We start from the raw sequence: 18,317 nt of genomic DNA, 5'->3' as shown, positions 1-18,317 counted from the left end.
CTTTAGGCACCCGTGCCACACCTCATCTCCCTGAGCCCAAACAGTCCAGTGTCTTTTACAAAAAGCAGTAACGCTGTTCAGGGATTGGTTTAGATGGTTTTATTTTTATGTGAAATCATAAATACAAAATAAAAACAGTAAACAAGTGCTATAGATTTCTCTTTTCATCGGGATGAGGTTCAGGCCCGATCCTGAGCACTTCCAAGTGTTAAAAGTTCCGGAGTAGGTCTTTGCTCTTAGAAAACAAAACAGCAAAAACCAGCTTAGACCTCTACCCTGAAGCCAGGGACACCAGTAACAGCATTCTCTCCAGTTATTTTTTAAAGCACAGCAACAAGTAAGTCTACTGAAGGATGAGATTAAATAGGAAAGCATTTTTTAAGATGGGCCCCACTTCTGACTGGTGTTGTTGGGAGCTGCCCCACTGACCTCAGCAAAACCTTGTCATGTCAGCAGCGAGGGATGGGTTTGGTAGGATGATGCTGTGTTTACCAGTACATCCACAGTTAGCACTAGCTTCTTCCAAGGTCTTGTGGTGTAATTATTTACAGATTTTGGTTAAAAGAGGATCCAGCCCTGCTACGACACAAAGCTCCACCTCCAGAAATTTGGCTTGTTAAAAACAAATTCCCTTCTAATGTATGGGCTTCCCTCCTCCCCAAAACACCAATTTTGGTGTGATTTTAGATGCCAGTGATTCGCTGCCCAGAAAGTTTTCACCTTTTGGTCAGAGTCCAAATCCTGCAGCGCTTTTGAAAGCTCTGCAGTACAGATACATGCAGGTGTGTCAGTTGGTGGGGATTGCTTTTTAGATCTTCAACTTAAGATCAAAGAGAATGAGGTCTAGGATTTGGGCTAATACCTGTTGACTTATCTGCTAAACACAGGAGAGTTGAGCAAGGGAGTCTAGTGGCAAAAACAGTTGGACATTATCATTTAAAATAAAAAATAAAGTAACCATGAAACAAATAAAGGCACCAAACCATTTAACAAGCCAACTTTGGTAGATTTCTTGCAAAATAAATGCATTTAAATACATTTACAGTTTACAGGGTTGCACTGTTTAAAAAAAGAAAAAAGTTGCAATGATGAAATACAGAATATTTCATTCTTGTACCAAAACTACATATCACATCATAACGATATTATAGCTTTTATTTAAATGCAGACAGTATAAGAGCTGCACCTCTTTATAGAACAAAACTTGTTGCAGACATATTGCTCTCTGATGGGCTCAGACCCTGCTGCTTATGTGTTTAAAAATGAAAGCAGTGATCTTGAAAGGGGTACATCATGTCCTCAGACACTCAACATCAAAATTTGCAGGGGCAAGGCTGCAGTCTCTCGTTCAGGTCTGTGTTCATATGGATGCCACCAGGGGTTTAAGTTTGCTAAGCAAGGCAAGAACACAGTTGATGTAGATCTGTCACAAACCCACAGTAATGGTTAGTCCATAAGTCTCGGTGTTATCAGGAAGTCGTAAGAGTTAACTCTCAGGTTAGATGTGCACTGATTGCTACATGGTTGTGAGGGACCCAAGAGGTCGTAGCGTTGTGCTCTGAGGAATAGGAACAGCACTTTTCCTTGCTAACTCTTGGCAGAAATCTCCTTATGCCGATACAGATGCTGCAGCGGTCTGTAGCAGAATTCTGTGTTGGTTTAGAAGTACAAAATAATCTGCATGGAGAAGCATTGCACCACCCCTTAACTCCTCCTTCAGAAAAACCTGTCTCTGCAGTGTAAAATACAAAGGTGTGTGCTAATATTCCAGGCTGTGCCGGAATCTAGCAGATGTTGAGCTCAGAAAATAAGAGTTATGTTGCCCAGAGCATCTTCATTCCAGCCTGGAAAGTGTTCCAAGGGCCACATGGAGGAGCTGAGAGCTGTGAGAGCCAGGACTTCACATCTCTCAATTAGCCTGCATAAAGCCTCCATCAAGATGTTTGGTAAAATTCTTCTAGCAATTTCTTTGTCTCATTTGGTAAATGAAGGAGAGCACGTGTTAACAAAGTTACAGTGAGGAGCCAAGCAAGCGCATGTCCAACTGAACACACAGTTCAACACTGGCAGCAAGTGGGGCTTGGTGAGAAGGCCACGAGGGCTGTCCATGCCCCCAGCCATCAACATCTGGGGTTATTTTTGTTTCCAGTCTCCTGTAGTGCAGATGAGAGGCTGCAGAGTGATGCCCTGCTGCAGCCAGAACATACAAAGATCTCCTAGGTCTCTGAATCTAGTCCTCCAATAATTCCGGCAATGAGTTCATATTCAAGTAAAAACAGAACAGAAGTTGAAGAGGGAGAAGAGACGAAGAACATCGAGGGATGAAGGACCTAGTGTAATCTGGTTTGTACTCCACTAAACGACAGCAATTACCTGAAATCTCTTTCAAAAGTCACTAAGACACAATGCACTGAAACAACTGAAGAAAACCAAATGTCTTTCTCAAAACAGTTACTTGCCTGCAGGATTAAGGACCAAGGTTAGTCTCGGGCTTTAGACAGAATCCCTAGTTTAGTTACCCAAATACAACAATCTCCCTCTAACCAGTGAAAGTCTCAGCGGGAACAGCCAGAGGCAGGTTTTCGGCAGAGAAAACGAAGACGGGAAGCTTCTGCAGCAGTGCACTCCCGGCGGCCCGATCCCACCGGCCTGCGGCGCCCCGAGATACACCGGCAGCGGGAGCCGGCGGTGAAGTACTCACGAGTTCCCCACGGTAATGCCCGCACCCGGCGCGGCGGCGGGAGCCCGGCGGGCATGCGGCAGAGCCCGGACGGGGCATCCCGGCAGACTTCACCGCGGTTTTGGCGGGGCTCCTGAGTCCCCCCGCGCTGCCCCGAGCCGGGAAGCCGCCGGTTCCGCTGCGCTGTGCGGCCGGGGAGGGCTTGGCTCGCCCCGGCACCGCGGACAGTCAGTACCGGGCTCGGCGCTGCCCGCAGCGGAGCGGCCGGACCCGTCGGGCTGGCGGGCAGCAGGGCGCCGCCCTGCCTAGGGCTGCCGCTTAACGGGGGTCCCCGAGAAGAAGCGCCGCCAGGCAGGGGAGCGCCGGAGCTCACCGGACGGCTCGCAGCCGTCTGTCCGGGTCCCCGCAGGGCCGGGGCGGCGAGCGGGGCAGCCCCGCTCAGACGTAGTTCTTCTTGTCGTACTCGCCGTTGGAGGTGGGCCGCCGCGGCGCCGAGTACTTGACGGGGAAGGAGGTCTCATCGCGCTGGGAGCAGGAGCAGCAGCAGATGAGGCAGCCCCCGAAGAGCAGCAGGGCCGTGGCCGCCCAGCCAATGTAGAGTGCGGCCCCCATCTCCCGCTTCTGGGACGGCGGCACGGTGGGGTCATAGAAGTCGCTGATAACGATGTTGGCGAACCAGCAGAGCGGGACGAGGACCAGGACCCCGCAGAGGATATAGATGGCCCCGCCGGCGACCACGATGCGGGACTTCATCTTGCCGGGTCGGATGCAGTTGGTGCACTGCGCACCAACGACGGTTACCATCAGCGCCACCAGCCCCAGCAGCCCCACGATGACGGTGAGCGCCCGGCCCGCCTGCAGCTCAGGCCGCAGCGCCAGGATGGAGTCGTACACCTTGCACTGCATCTGCCCCGTGCTCTGCACCACGCAGGTCATCCACAGCCCTTCCCAGATGGTCTGCGCCACCACGATGTTCACGTCGATGAAGGCCGATACCTGCCACATAGGCAGCCCGCAGGCTAGGATCACCCCGACCCAGCCCAGGATGCCCAGACCCAGCCCCAAAATCTCCAGCGCCGCCGAAGTCATGTTGCTGCCGCGCCGAAGCCTCCGGTGAACGGGCGGGTCTACACCACTGGCCCCGGGCGGCTGCCAAGCCGGCTCTGCGCGCCGCCGCCGCCGGGCAGCGCTTTATGAGGAGCCGCGGGGCGCCCGCCCACCGCCGGCCCGGCCCGGCCTTTCCCGCGGGGGGGACTCGCAAGGTGGGCGGCAGCACCGCCCGCGCCCGGAGCCCGCGGGGCCGGGGGCTCCCGCCGGAGCTGGGGAGACGTTCCCCTGCTCGCCGCGGCGCCCGGCTCCGGGGGCAGCTCGCAGAGACGCTGCCCGCTCCCAGTGAAGCGTGGGGCTGGAGCAATATTGCGCTGGATTTCGGCCGCTCAGGCTTCTTCCTTTCAGTGCCGTCGTGTGGGTATTTCCTACTTACTGATAAAGTCCACGGCCAGACCTTCGGAGAGGTCTTGCCAATGCGGGCACCCAGCAGTAAGGATGCCCTGATTATCAGAGCCCAATTCATTATTTCCCGAAAGACTAAGCGTGCTGACTAACTTGCACCTATATCTCTTGCATGCTGACAGGCAAAAGTGTAAGCAAGCACCACCAAACACCTTAGGAATCACCTGAAAATGGAAGATCTTTGAATATGGGATTTGCACCAGTAGACAGATTCTTAATTCAGTTCAGGAAGAATAATTGCTCTTAGCTTACACCAGGCATGAAACTCTGGTTTGATATTGGAGCCAAGAGCAAGGCATTCTATTTTAATATATTGCCACAAAGATTTCAAACTTCATTTTACTGTATCAATTGCCCAAGTGCATTTAAAATCTTTATGGTGTGTCGATGAGTTAAGTGTATTTGCAAGAGGTTTTGTTATCAAGCCACACAGACATATAGTTGCTACAGTCTTTCCACATGGACCATTGGCATCCTGGATTGTTCTTGCAAAGAACCTTCGTTGAGTCCCTGCAGGCCAACAACAGCTCACAGTCCCCCAGGCTGGCAGATGCAGTTAGTGGTGCAAATGCTGCTGTTACAGCTGCAGTAGAAGAGCAGACCTCACACCACTCACAAGGAGCTGTGATCCAGTGGCTTTCCACTGGATGCCCTGAGAAAAGCTTGTTTAGATTTAAACTGGGGTTGTTTTGGTTTATCATAAATAAGTTTAAATGTTTTATACAAAATTGAAAGTTATGTTCATACTTTTGAATTGACTTGACCAGATTTGTTTTCAGTTAGCCCAAAGTATCCTAGTGTAGAGGAGATCACAGAGTTGAAAAGAACACCTTTCCCGCTTATGTGTAAGTGGTTTTCTCTGTTGCAGTGTAGTTTACTGCATGTTTTATGGCATACAGAGATTTGTGATGGAAATATCAAGACTGACATGAATGCAGCATGAATGGAAAAGTCCATGTGTGAAGCAGAAGAGGCAGCACAAGAAATGGTAAGCAAAAGTTAAAGGAACCACATGCTTTGACAGCTGAGGACGTGACTGATGTAACGGTTAACACTGAGCAATGCCCTACTTACATCCTGACTGATGACTCTTCTGCAGAAGACCCCAGCGCTGGTAACAGGAAGATCACAGCACACTGGATGTGGCCTTTCACTTCTTTTGTTTTTCCAACCAGAAGACGAACTTTAGCCACAAGACACCCAAAAAAAGAAACAGGAGGACATCAGCAGCTTGTGGACTGTCATGGTGTGGACATGCTGACAACATAATGACTGCAGACTCCCATTGATTATCTCTGCCTGAGGAGCTATAAACATTTCTAGCATGGAAAATATCTTCCTAACAGAGGCAGCTTGGTAAACGGAGTTAAAAGGAGTTATCTCCTCTTCCAGCTGTATATGAAATACATACAGTTTACTTCAATTATTTAAAACTGTAAATTCCATTGTGCAAGTCCAGGAGGAATGTGTGACTGGGGCTGTGCAGTCTGTCAAACTGAGGCTGCTTACAATCACTCAGAAAAGTCCCTGGTGTCAGGAAGAAGAGAATGTGCAAACGAACCAGCCTCAGAGACAGAGATATCTCAGAGGTGAACAGGAAGAAACCCAGAACACAAGCTGAAACTGGATAACATCTGTGTTTATGATGATAATAATGATTATATAGAAAACAGCACAGAAGAACAATTAAAAAGGGGGGGAGAAATGCCAGTTATCTTAGCCCATAAGCACAGGAAAGCCCCACCCTTGCCACTTGCCCGGGAGCACGGAACTCTGAATTTCCTCTGATAAATGGCCTGTGTGTGCTCCTGTGCCAGCCGGGAGGCACTCATGGGGCCTGTGCAGCTGCCTGGCTCTTTGGGCTGAGAAGGGAGACCAGCACATGGCTTGTTTTTACCTCTGCAGCCCTCACCCCACCTTCCCTTGCTACCTGTTACCGAGCAACTGATTCCTACAAATCACTTAATCCAAGGCAATTATTTCTCTGGGGAAATACATGCTTAATAATGACAGGGTAAACGAACCCTTCTGCTTAAGAGGCATTTCCATTCCTGGTATTTCACCTTTGTCTGATTGTTTCTTTTCCTTACCCCAGATATTAGCTTTCATCCTGGCTACTGGCAACAACCTCCATTTTTAATTACTCTATTCCTTGATCCTGAAAGTGAGTCTATTGCACAAACTACCGTTACTGAGCCCATTGATGCAAGGTAATCACTGGTCTGCTTACTGGTGACTTACTGGTGACTTACTGGTAACTTGACCGACACAGCTGCTGGAGGGCCTGTGGACCCCACCAGCTTCAGCACATTGGGCTTCTGAATGGTGTTAATGTTACAACACCAGGAGTTAATTTAAACTCCCAGAAATGAAAAGGTTCTGATTTCTTAAAAGGAAACACAAATCAGCATGATGTTTTGCTTGGGATGTTAAGTAAAGAAATTGCTACTTTTAAGTTAAATCCTTGCTGGTAAAGTCTGGATTCCTTAAAGTTCAAAGGCATGATGTTCTTGCAGCAAAGTAACTCATTAGCAAATAACGTCATTATATCTATTACTGCTGCAGCTATGTATTGATTAAATTATTCAGGAGGGGGATACATAGGGGGGCTTTGCAGCCTGTGCAAATGGGAGGAAGTGGTATTCAAGCTGAGAACAATTGCACAGAAAACATACTATAGCAAGAGAGCTTTGGGATTAGAGGTGATTGTGTTTTCACTCTTTTCCTGACATAATCAGGACAAATACCAGGCACAGAATTACTGGGAGGGCTGCTAAGGGGAGTCCAGGCTCTTACCAGCATTGCTTGTCCCAGTGTGTGAGCCCTATACGACAGCACAGAACTGCTGTGCCCAATCCTCCAGTCTTGCTAGGGTTTTGCTCAGCCCCAAAGCATTCCAGTAGCAATGTTTAGATAGATTTGCCTTTGGGGACCTGAAATGTAGTCTGCAGAGCACTCTTGGTTTATAACTTGCATAATGTCCCTTACCTACGTGCTTCTGCTCCTTCTCATCCCTAAAATGTTAAGCATCTGGAAGACAGAGAAGCAAATGGCATTTGGTATCAAGCTTATGCACAAACCTGGTATTCTTTGTATGAATAAAACAGAGTATGAGTCAAAAAATTAATTAAAAGTCCAGTCATCTCAAGACAGCTTACTATAACTTTGAATCAGCAGAGGCGAAGAATCAGGAATCCTATGAGACATAGATTTTGTGTTAGATTTTGTCTTCTAATTATGGCTGAAATAAAGCCAAGGAGATTTATAAATACAGAGTGTTAGGCAGGAACTGTTCCTTATTTAGAAAACTCAAGTTTTCTCAGTGAAGAGTACTCCTTTCTGAATTATCCTTTAAAATGCAACTGTTTTTCCCAAGAGAAGAGATTTAGTTGGAGCTGGAGTGTGCATACCATCTTCCACAGTAAGATAGGCTTCCTTGGATTTCCTGCATGTCAGCAGTGCCAACGTGTCTTCAGACCAGCGTGACACATCAGAAGACTGACACATAGGAATGAGTCTTTGTCGAATGAACTGGTTATTTCAAAATTAAAGTGCACAATTTCACCATAGGATTTATCTCAAGATCATTTCATTTGAAAACAAGCTAAAGTGGTTAACAAGAAATTGTCATTTCCTCTCTTAGTTCATCTTTTGAACAAAGAGAAGTGATGATTTAAGAGCCACACCAGAATCTTGCAAGAAGGACCAGTAACGCCCTATGACTGGCACTAATGATACAGGGTCCAACAGCATTTTTAGTACAAGAACTGCTGCCGCCCTTCAGAGAAGTTGAGAAATGGAAGCCCACGCTACTCTTCTCCCTCAGTGGTGATGTGACAAGACTCACATAAAAGAAAGGAAAGAAACAGATACGTGTAGTTGGAAAAACAGTGAAAGAGGTTACAAATCTGCTTTCAGCCTCCATATATTTGCTGCTGTATATCTGTTCCAAACAAGTTGCCCTAGCCCTGTATCAGTGTCTGCACCTCACATACACCTTCTGCCTGGGGTTTCTTACTGAACTCCCACTAGCTCTGCCAAGGAGCCAGGAGCAGGGGCTTCTGGCTGGGCTACACATGGTGGGAATACTGAGACAGTGTTCTGAGCCCTTTCCTCACATAAGGAGGAAATGAATTGTGCTAAACCACCATTAGAACTGAGTTCTTCCCTGCTTGAATTCCTCCACACACAAACTTCTGGATCAGCATCTGAAACTTACCCTTGGTTGGAATTGATCTTCATGACTTGCTAAAGCACCTCCCTGACAGGAAAATTTCCAGTCACCACTGCCCAGACCAGCAGGGCTGCACTGGTGAGCTGCTGTGTACCTAACTCCTCAGCACCTTGTTTTCTGAATTTGGCTTTCGAGAGGATGCTGCGGTGTCACTGGACAGCCACAACCCTGTGTTAACAGCATTTCATGGCAGTTGATATGGTGAATGATGGTCCTTTCCCAAAGCTTAGAATGGCCCATCTGTAGATGAGCATCTAAACAGCCTGATGATCCCACTTAGCCAAGAGGTCACACTGAATATATGCTTAGACCATGTCACTTCAAATACTTCTCCTTAACGCTATGGAGAGCTCTTGAGAATGTATTGAAGCTTCGCTGGAGAGGGGGGAAGTAGCTGTAGGAAATATACATTGTTTCATGCCTACAGGTCCATTCTATGTCATGTTTCCTATCAGGAGAACTGTAATTTAATTTTGTCCTTTTCCAGAGTTAACCTCCTTCCACAGATTGTGGTGTACCAGGATCCTGGTAGATCTCTTTCCCATGTTAATTGTTGGGAAATCACATCAGATGTCATTTTGTAAAGAACAGCGTCAGCAGGGACAAATGCCATTGTTTTAAATATACATTGCAGATGTCGAAAGTAATTAGTAAAGACATGACCATGAAGTTACTGAAAACTGTTCAGGACTAGCGATGGGAAACATAGCACATTTATCTAGTGTCCCAGGAAATCTGTGTTCCTGAGAATATGTGAGATGTTTGGGACACCTCCTCTGATTTTGAGAGTGATTAATTCTCAGCAGTGCTGTCCCTATTCTGAGACAAGACTGAGACAAGCCTCTTATTTGGGAATAGCATGCATCTGTTTTGTCAATCCTGATTCCCTTCTTAAAAGTGAAGCCGGCTTCAGTAAGAGGAAAGGATGGTTGTTATTGGTGAAAAGATGCAAAATGCCTCTTATTCCAGAGAAAAGTTTTAGATTCTCCTTATTGCTTCTTGGTTGCCATAATTAGCATCTTGAAAAGCTGGGCTTGTGCGTGCTTGTAAATGCAGAAACCCACTTCTATTCCTCTGAGACTGCTATAATTCAAACATAATCTTCATTTCCTGTGGTGCGTTACTAAAAATGCATTTGTCTTTTTGGTTTTTGGTGGTTTTTTTTTCAGCAAGGGGAAATACTTATCTGTTGCAGATTTTCTTATGGATTACTAAATAACTTGTAAAGTTGCTTGTGTTAATAAATCCCGGTGCATCCACAGATACTGGCTTCCTGTTTGTACATGACCAGAGCTCCAGCCCTGAGCTGCATGCTTCAGAAGGGCTCAGCAGTGAGACCAGCTTTCAGGGGACCAGACTTTCCGATTCCAGTGCAGCATGTCTGCAAAAACACAGAAAATTTGAGATGTTAGTATGGCTCACCCATTAGTGATTCCATAGACAAAGCACTACACAGAAGAGTATTTTTAACAAATCACCAGTTTACCAAATGCTAACAGAGAACGGGAAGTTTGCCCTTAAATTCCTGTCTATCAGCACACCCAAATACTGACAATGAGCCCAGGGAATATTTAAATTACAGTATCCAACATTCACACTAGTTATGTTCAAAGCGCTTTTTTATCTGGTAATCCTTTAAAACGGGATGTCACCCACAGCATGCTCTTACCTATTTATTTCTCCCAGGCTTGGTCCTGGAGCCATGTACTATAATTTAGCAAAGCATACACAAATATTCTGAATCAAACACAAACTTAAATGTTCGGAAATTAAAAGGATTTATGCATATGATTAAGAATATGTTGTTTAATCAGGACTTGAGTAATTTTATCTGGCAGGAAGATTGGGAGAGTTGAAGATGCTCCATGTCTTACAGTGGTGGACCGGTATCTCCATGAATTGCTCTTACAGTGCAGCCATTACAGCGACCACACATAATTTTAGGCTAAGTTCCAAATATCCAGCTATGTGAGGAACAGGCTCAACTGAAAGAAAATCAAGTTAAAAGGATCTCATAACAGAAAAGAGACAGTTTTATTCTGTCTCAGCAGCATATCTTTTTATAAATTTGAATCTAATAGAAATAATGCCAAGGGACATAAGATTGTTTTCTCAAAACTCAATTTTGTTTTCAGTTATATGGTGTTGTTTATTTTATTATAATCAGTATCCCACCATTTTCTCTGTTAAGGAGCAGAACAAAAGATACAGAGTATTTTTGCTGAATGGATGAGGTATTTCTAACTTGCTAAGACGTGACTCCCCACAAAGTTAAGATTTGAATTCAAGGAAGGACTCTAATTGTACTTCTGATAATGTAAACCGAGATGTACCAGGAACTTTTATAAAAGGCATTTGAGCTTCCAGGGGAAGAATAAAACAAAATTATTTCAGAAATAATAATTATGGGAATGAGTGATTCACAGTCAGACTGCCATTCACTGCATTAACATCTCTAGGTTATTCAACCATTTAGAAGGAACAGTGTTCTTCAATACAACAATTTCTTCTGTTTGCACCTCTTCTAATACCAGTGTGAGAAATAACAAACATGCTGTACATCTTCTGTGGGTATAAATTCTCTCTAGGCTTTTGCAATGCAGTATTTCTCAGTTATGTGCAGCAAATAGTTCCAGTTCTGCTGCTTGGTGACCCCGCATGCTGCGGTTTCGTAACAAGTCCCATAACTGGTTTCAAAAGCAACAAAAGTATATGTTCGTAATGCACTGTAAAACTCATTGTCACAGGATGCTCTTTAATGTCAAAAGTTGAGATGGGTTCAAAAAGCAACAAGAAAAATTCATGGAAGAGAAGACTATCAAGATAAAACTTCTGGCTCAGGAAGCTGCTGAGCTCCAGATTGCCGGAAGCTGGGAGGATACACAGACACGACACTCTTTTATCTTTTCCTAAGCATCTGCTACTGGGCATTGCAGAGGTAGGGCACTGGTGAGACATGACCTTTGCTCTTACCCGAAATGCCCTTCCTTGTGTTACTTTCTGGCACAATGGGACTGTTTTGGGATGATTGTGACTTGCCTGAACCTTTTGTGTGACAGTTGGTCAGCCATGTGATTGAGCCATGACTTGGGGAAATCATTGGTAAGCCTCAATAATGAGGCATTTGACATTTCTGGAGAATGTTTCACCCGTTGCACTAAATCCTGCGAAAGGAAAGGAGTGACAATCATGGGAAAGCAGGAACTTCCAGTAGGCTCTGTGTGCATGCCAGTCTGTAGTTTGGCATTGTCCACACTAATCTCTTGTAGTTTCTTCAAGTACAAATAGTTATGTGTAATAGTTTATGTGTGTAAAATACTGAGGGCATCACCATGTTCTAATTTAGTGAAAGAAAAATTGCCACTGTTGTTCTTTTGGTGATGCTACAAAACACCTATATGGATATCCATGGAATAATTTAAAGTAAGACCTTAATTTCTAAAGAAGATTGAAATGCCACCTTTTAACTCCTCCAAGAAGGTAGTGTGTAACACTACTTTGTGTTATAACATTACACTTTGTCCTAGGAAACGGAACTTGGTTGCGCTTTCATTGGCTTTTATCTTGTTCTTACTCAGATCACATCAATGGTCAGCTGATAATATGAGCACAACGTGAATTAATAGATAATGCCAGTCTGCCTTCAGCCACATTTATTTCACTTCCACATTTTCCTGTTGGGAGCTGCAACCCTGTTTGTTTAATGGATGGAAGTACAGACAAAACAGAAATATGCTTCTTCATATTCAAAATTGTCAGTCAAAAGATTTGCTGTGAGCTTGCACATACAAACTGCCCTCTGCAAAATGTCCAGATGGATTGCTAAAAACTTCCCTGCACACAGTTCTTGCAGCTTGAATGGTTGGAAAAAACCTTCCTTGAACTACTGATACTCTGTTTTAATCTTCCCAGCATTGTATTGAGTGTTTGAGTTGTGTAACACTGTTTCACCAGGAGAAAGTGATCTGGTTCTGTAATCTGACTGCAGGTGTCATTTACACTGCAGGTTTATGTCTGCTGGAGTCTCAGAGAACTTGCTGGCAAGAATCCCACCCACCCCTTCATCGATGATACTGACCTGGATGGCTCTCACTTAACCAGAGGGAATGCTGTCATGAAAGAGAAGGTGGCAGTGGTGCAGGTAAAACGAGTACATTGGGGTTTTTGAATGATGTTTGGGAGAGAAATTTGCTTCACGTGTGGACGAGCAGCTGAAAACCAAACGGGCTTGTATTACATATTGCATTACAATCAAACAGCACAAAGCTTAAGCTAGAGTTCTCCCTGGCTATCGCACCTACCGCACCAAAAGGTTTTCCACTGTGAGGCGTATCACTAAAACCTCAAAAGTACTTGGGTAGGAAATAGGAATCAAACGATTTGAGATGGAGGCATTTAAGGCAGAATGGGGTCTGGCTGTTTCATTCTTGAACGTTAACTCATGTACGTAGCTCCAGACCCAGGCTGTTTGCACAAGACGGGTGGATGCGCAAGCATGCTGCTGGCTGGTTGTGAAATTGGGGTAGGAAGACAGACTCATATCATTTCAAAGCTGTTACCACCGTACCACTGGCTACCGTGTGGTGTAGTCGGGGTGCAGTGACCTCCGTGAGGGGCGGCTCTATCGGATGAGCCTTCCTCCCATGTTTTTTCTTTTGTGAAGCCAGCAGGACCAGGAGACGCTCAGTATTTTGGAGCAGGGCACTCGGGGCCAAAGCATTAACAGACTTGCTCCGGTGCAGGATCCCCGGGGACATCAGCAGGTTGCGGTGCGGCGGCACCGCTCCCTCCTGAAGCGCTGTAGGGAACCGGGGAGCGGCGGGTCCCCGGGGAGGGCAGCTACTCGCCCATCCCGCACGGCGGGTTGCAGGCCCTTCCCACCGGCGCCACGTTAGCTGTTAGCTACGGGATGGCTCGGGAGAAAAGCACCCGCCGCTGAGCCGCTCCCGCAGCCGGACCCTCGCCTGTGGCCCCGGCTCCAGCACCGCGCCCTCACGGCGGCCGGGCCGGCGAGCCCTGAGCGGGGAGGTCACCACGGCAACGTGGACCGGCCCCCCCGCCACCACCGAGGCAAGCGGGCGGGGCGAGGAGACACTCTATCCCTCCTCTCCCTCATCCCGAAGCCGCGCCTCGTTGCTATCCTGGGAAGCGGTCCCGACCATAGAGTCATGCGGAAGGTAGGCAGGCGCTCGGCCGCGGTGGCATGTGGGATGCGGGAGGGCTGCGCGGGGGCAGTATCCGGATCGCGGCCTGCCTGATAGGCACTGGCGGAAGCAGCTGAGGGCTCAGGTAAGCGCCCGCGGCTGAGTCGCGCCCTCCGGCCGGCGGGTGGGCGCTTGTGTCCCGCACACTGCTCCGCCCGGCCCGGCCCGCGCCCCGCACACCGCTCCGCTCGGCCCTGCCCTGCTCTGTCGAGCCGCCAGCGGTACGGGCTCGGCCGCAGCCCGGTGCCCGGAGCTCGCCCGCGGTGGTGTGTGTTCCGTGTGCGGCCCAGCGGCCTGGCTCCCGCCTCCCTCTGCGCGGGACGAGGCTTTAAGAGCTAGTAGATGATGAAGGGAAAAGCGTATCGGGGTCCTGGGCCGTTTCAGGCTCACTTTAATTTTTAAGTTAGAGCAGGGCTTGCGTTACTTTGGGGGTGTGGAAAGGCCCCTGCGGTGCTGGGCTCTGCCCGGCAGGATGTGGCCGGAGATGCGGGGCGAGGACGGAGCAGGAAGTTCTGTCTCCATTGGCATTCCTCGGATGTTTTAAAAATTGCAACACCAAGCGTGGCCGAGTGCCAGGAACCGGGGGATGCTGCGGGAGCAATGTAACCCACCAGCACACAGAGCGATGTGTTCCTGGGCTGGCAACAGAGTGCTTTACCTTTGGCTTTTGGTCGTTTTTAAGGTCTTAAGTTACTGGTTACAGGCAAGCTGGAGGCTGCACGGTATCATGGGACTCGGGCATGATTTGAAAGTGGCTTAACATACTAACTTATCGCTTTTTGCTGTGCTCTGCCAGTACACACACAGTTATACTTAAGCTTTGTGGGTATGAGGCAGAGCTGCCCGTACCCTGATAAGTGATCATGGCTAATGTGTTTAGCTTTTTAATTTTTAAGAAAAGCTCCTGCAGACTTGTAAAACAAGTCTGTTTCACAGTGTTTTCCTCTGATAGAGTGACTCTGGGAAAATACTGTCAAAAGCTGCTTGCGTAGGAAGCACATAATCACTAAAACTGATTGTTAATGTGGACTATATCATTGCCACCTTTGTGCTTTTTAAGTGACTGTATTCATTGAAAGAACTAAGAAAGGAAGTTGTCTGGAGCAGTATGTTAACATTGAAATGGACCTTTAAACACAATATGTAAGATCAGAGGTCTAGATTCATGCATTGCTTTTTCTAGACCTTTTCCTTTTAAGAGCAGTGCTCATGCATGGTTCTCTCAGTGCTTAGTCCTCGCCTCCCTTTGCTGTGCATATGTGTGCTGTTAGGTCGCAGGAATGTTACAAGTTTTGATGAACAGCAATGCATTCCCAGTCACAATCTATATGGTGTGTCACTGGTTCAGATATGTTATCAGGATGAAGTCTGTAAAACTTCTGAGTGCTAATCCAAATCCAGAGCAGTGGCATACACTCTGCATGGTCTACCTGCAAGTGCCAGTCCTGGGTTGTTGCAGTTGCTGTTACATTCTGTGTTTCGTGGAAGTGATATACAGTTATTTTCCCAAATAACAGTAATGCAGAAATGTATTCAGTTGTTCCTGTGTAAAAGAGGTTTCCTTCAGTTGGTAACATTGTTTCTAATGGGGAAAGTGGAATCATCTGGAGGGACACTTCTTGGGAGTTCTGGGAGTGGGTTTCCAGGTATAGAGGTGAGGCTGTGCTGGGAGCAAAGCCTGACACAGAGAACAGGCTCTGCTGTTTGACAGAATGGGGTGATTCATACAACTTCGATAGTGTAAGCTAGCAGAAAAAAAAGTGAACTGCTTTGTATTTGACTACCCCTATATCCAGTTTGGAATAAAATGAGGAAGTTTTAAATATTCACATGACTTCCCTGTTTCTCTGTATGCAAGACGCTTGGGGAAGTTATAATTATTTTTTAAAAAATATTTATGTGCCTCAGTACTTGACTGCCATTTCCTTGTGGGTTTTGGTAGTGCTTTTTGTGAGAAAACACAAGTATTGGTATTTTACTGACACTTTCCTGGTGTTTCACTGTCTGCTTTAAGTCTGAAAATGAGACTTCAGAATGCTAATGTTGTTGAGATTATTTCCAGCACTTGGAAACCTACCTAAGTCTTAACTGCTTTCTGTGGTTCCTTATTAGGTTCTTAAATTCTTTTTCAAAAGTATCAGAGTTACCTAATCTCAGATGAGGCCCCATGTGATAACTCAGGGAGCTGCTGTGCTTGTGGAGATGGTTGTTAGGGTCACTCTGAAGTCATTCTTCTAAAATGTTGTTTAATATCCTTATATGGAAACACTCTTTGTACATTTTTCATAGAGTTTTCTTTGTGCTAGTTCCTATTAAGAAGCTCCCAATCTGCCTGTTCCTAGCAGTTTACTTCTTGCATCCTGAAAGGAGCAAAGGAAATGACCCATTTTCCTTCCCCTCTCTTTCTCTTTCACTCGAATACTGTTCTTAGCAGAAGATGGTAGGGTGGCACGTTCCAGGCCTCTGTATTTGTGCTGGAGGCAACTGTAACAGAACTTAGTGGTAATCTGCTTCCTTTGATTGCTGAACATTTTTAGAATAGGAATTTGTTGGGATCCAAAATGAAACTTTGTAATATTATCCACTGTTCAAAACCTGATTTGGACATTCCAGTGCTGCAGCATAGTGTCCCTTTTTTCCTGTTAGACCTGCTAAATGGGACCACAATTACTTACAAGTAAAGTTTCATGGCTTTTTACAAGTCAGTCCAAGTGTACCTTATTTATTCCTTAATCTTTGAAATATTTTGCATGTGCTGCTTTGCTTATCTTATAATGATTGAAATAGTTCATTGAAAATCTAAGGAAAATGGCTTGCTCTTCTCTGCCATTGTTGTTTGGTTTTAATTTTTCATTAATTTTCCATAATAATTAAACTACAATTTCCAGATGTGGGACTATGCAGAGTGTTGTCAGATACTCAACTTTGCATTATTTGAATGTTTGACTCAGTTGCATGCAGACACATTCAGGAGTTCAGCAGGCATTGGTGCCCTGGGTAGTCTGGTCCATTGACACGTTGTCACTTGTAAGCAATGCTGTAAGCACTCTGGTTACTTGGTGCTGTAAGAAGATGTGAAAATGTAACATACAGTATTTTGCTTATTCTAAGGTTTTGATCTGTAATGATATGGTAAAGCTTCAGAAAGACGGCCCAAGTCACCTGGGGAAGATGGTTGGAATAATTTTCTAGGAAACCTCATGAGGGCAGTATTATGAATTGCAAAATGTGTTGAGGCAGAATAACAGGATTCATTTGAACCCCAGTGCCTCATTTAGGTGTTGTGGAACAGTGAGTTCATTCATTTGGGTAGTGAGGTTTTTTGTTGTTGTTTAGCTAACTTTTAGTTAGAGTATTTCTAGTCTAACAAGATACAGTGGGAAATAACTAACTGGGTGCTTGCTGTACACATACATTTAAGCATGTGCTGCAGGCATCATGTGATCAGAGAAGCTGTCTGCAGCTTCGGCTACAGTGACTTTTTGGTCAGAGTAAGACAGAAGGTGAATGTGGTTTACCTGGTAGGAAACAGGCTTTGTAAGTTCTATTTGTGGAACAACTTATTGTAAATTTAGCTTTTTATGAGATGACAGACTAATTTTGAAGCCGGATGAGTCATACTCAGTTGACAACAATTGTGACATTTCTGCTTTTTAATCCGGTAGCTTGGGTAATGCTACAATGGATGTGACTATACTGTCAGTTTAAAGCAGAAGTAATTAGAGAATTTGGCATACATATTTAAATCTGAATTGTTCCCCTTTCTCAGGTTTAACTATAGCAGCTGCTCTGGGTGGCTTCTCATCTGACCTTGCTGTGGGAAATGGGCCAAGAAGGTGAAGCTACATTAACACTCAGTGACTACTTAGGAACTTTTCTAAACTCTTGAATTATGTTGCTTGTAACATTGTAATTATGTTGCTCAGTCACCTTGTCTATGATTTTATAGGCAAGGTGACAACAGAGGTTTCCAAATGTAGAAACAAGATGTGGACAGAGCAATGAGTTACATCCTTTAGTGAGGTTGTGACTGGCTTTTTCAAAACCATTCTGAAGGGGTGTTTCCCAGGCTGTTTTGAGGAATGCCCAACTGGAGGTGATCAGAAGATGGTTAGGATCAGGACCTCCTAATTTTCTAGGCAATGGATGTATTAGGCTTTCATTAGCAAGCAAGTGGGGGGAAAAGTGGTTGGATGAATAAAAAACCATACAACTTTCCTTCCTTACAGGGTGGCTGGTGTCTGCACAGCTGCCAGGATTTAAAATGCCTGCTTCAGTGCAAATGAAATGCCGTGTGAGCTGAAGACATGTTTTCTTTAAAACTCCAAGTTGCAATTAACTTCAGCTTTTCCTTCAGTCCAAAGCTTAGTCTGTCTCTGCTAGGGTTTGACTGTCAGGCTGCCAGTGTCAGAAACTGGACTGTATCCTGCTAGAGTGAGTACAGCTACCCAACAGGAAAGCACTTCTGTCTGAACACACAGGTGCCTGCATAGGTCACTTCCCTGCTTCCCCAGGCCAAGAGCTGCGTTGTCAACAAACCAAGCTGTGAAGTGCTTCTGCCGCTTCCGCGTTTCCGGTCAGTGCTGTGGCCGCTCTAAATAAAAGGGCCTTGCTATTGCCGTGATAGCAAATCTATAGCACAGCTAACATCCTTGAGCAAAAAGATAAGGGCTTGCCAAACCCCAGC

The 18,317-nt window shown here is 45.8% G+C and overlaps 3 protein-coding genes across 7 annotated transcripts in view; 2 read left to right on the top strand and 1 right to left on the bottom strand.

Annotated features, from left to right (window-relative positions):
• Nucleotides 1-12,551, top strand: part of CDC45 (cell division cycle 45) — a 40,134-nt gene extending 27,583 nt beyond the window's left edge. The window contains exon 19 of the mRNA XM_030501738.1: nt 12,433-12,551. The gene's annotated coding sequence lies outside the window, so the exon portion shown is untranslated. The remainder of the gene's footprint in view (nt 1-12,432) is intronic.
• Nucleotides 90-3,852, bottom strand: CLDN5 (claudin 5). The gene has a single exon (XM_030501749.1). It carries the CDS (start codon nt 3,767-3,769, stop codon nt 3,119-3,121), a length of 651 nt encoding a protein of 216 aa, XP_030357609.1. The 5' UTR covers nt 3,770-3,852; the 3' UTR covers nt 90-3,118.
• A 519-nt stretch (nt 12,552-13,070) lies between the features above and the next one.
• LOC115614618 (septin-2) overlaps nt 13,071-18,317 on the top strand; it is a 37,713-nt gene continuing 32,466 nt past the window's right edge. Inside the window, exon 1 of one of the 5 annotated variants that reach the window (XM_030501745.1) lies at nt 13,071-13,603. The gene's annotated coding sequence lies outside the window, so the exon portion shown is untranslated. Of the gene's footprint in view, nt 13,716-17,974; nt 18,207-18,317 lie in introns of those variants that run through there. The other 4 variants (XM_030501748.1, XM_030501744.1, XM_030501747.2 and 1 more) reach the window with 4 other exon arrangements.

The sequence above is a fragment of the Strigops habroptila genome, chromosome 11 (assembly GCF_004027225.2).
Source record: "Strigops habroptila isolate Jane chromosome 11, bStrHab1.2.pri, whole genome shotgun sequence".
NCBI classification, from domain to species: domain Eukaryota; kingdom Metazoa; phylum Chordata; class Aves; order Psittaciformes; family Psittacidae; genus Strigops; species Strigops habroptila.
This window is presented reverse-complemented; position numbering and strand designations above follow the sequence as displayed.

What these genes read in the sequence shown, in the direction of transcription:
- CLDN5 (XM_030501749.1), bottom strand. Translation starts at nt 3,769, where the DNA reads ATGACTTCGGCGGCGCTGGAGATTTTGGGGCTGGGTCTGGGCATCCTG.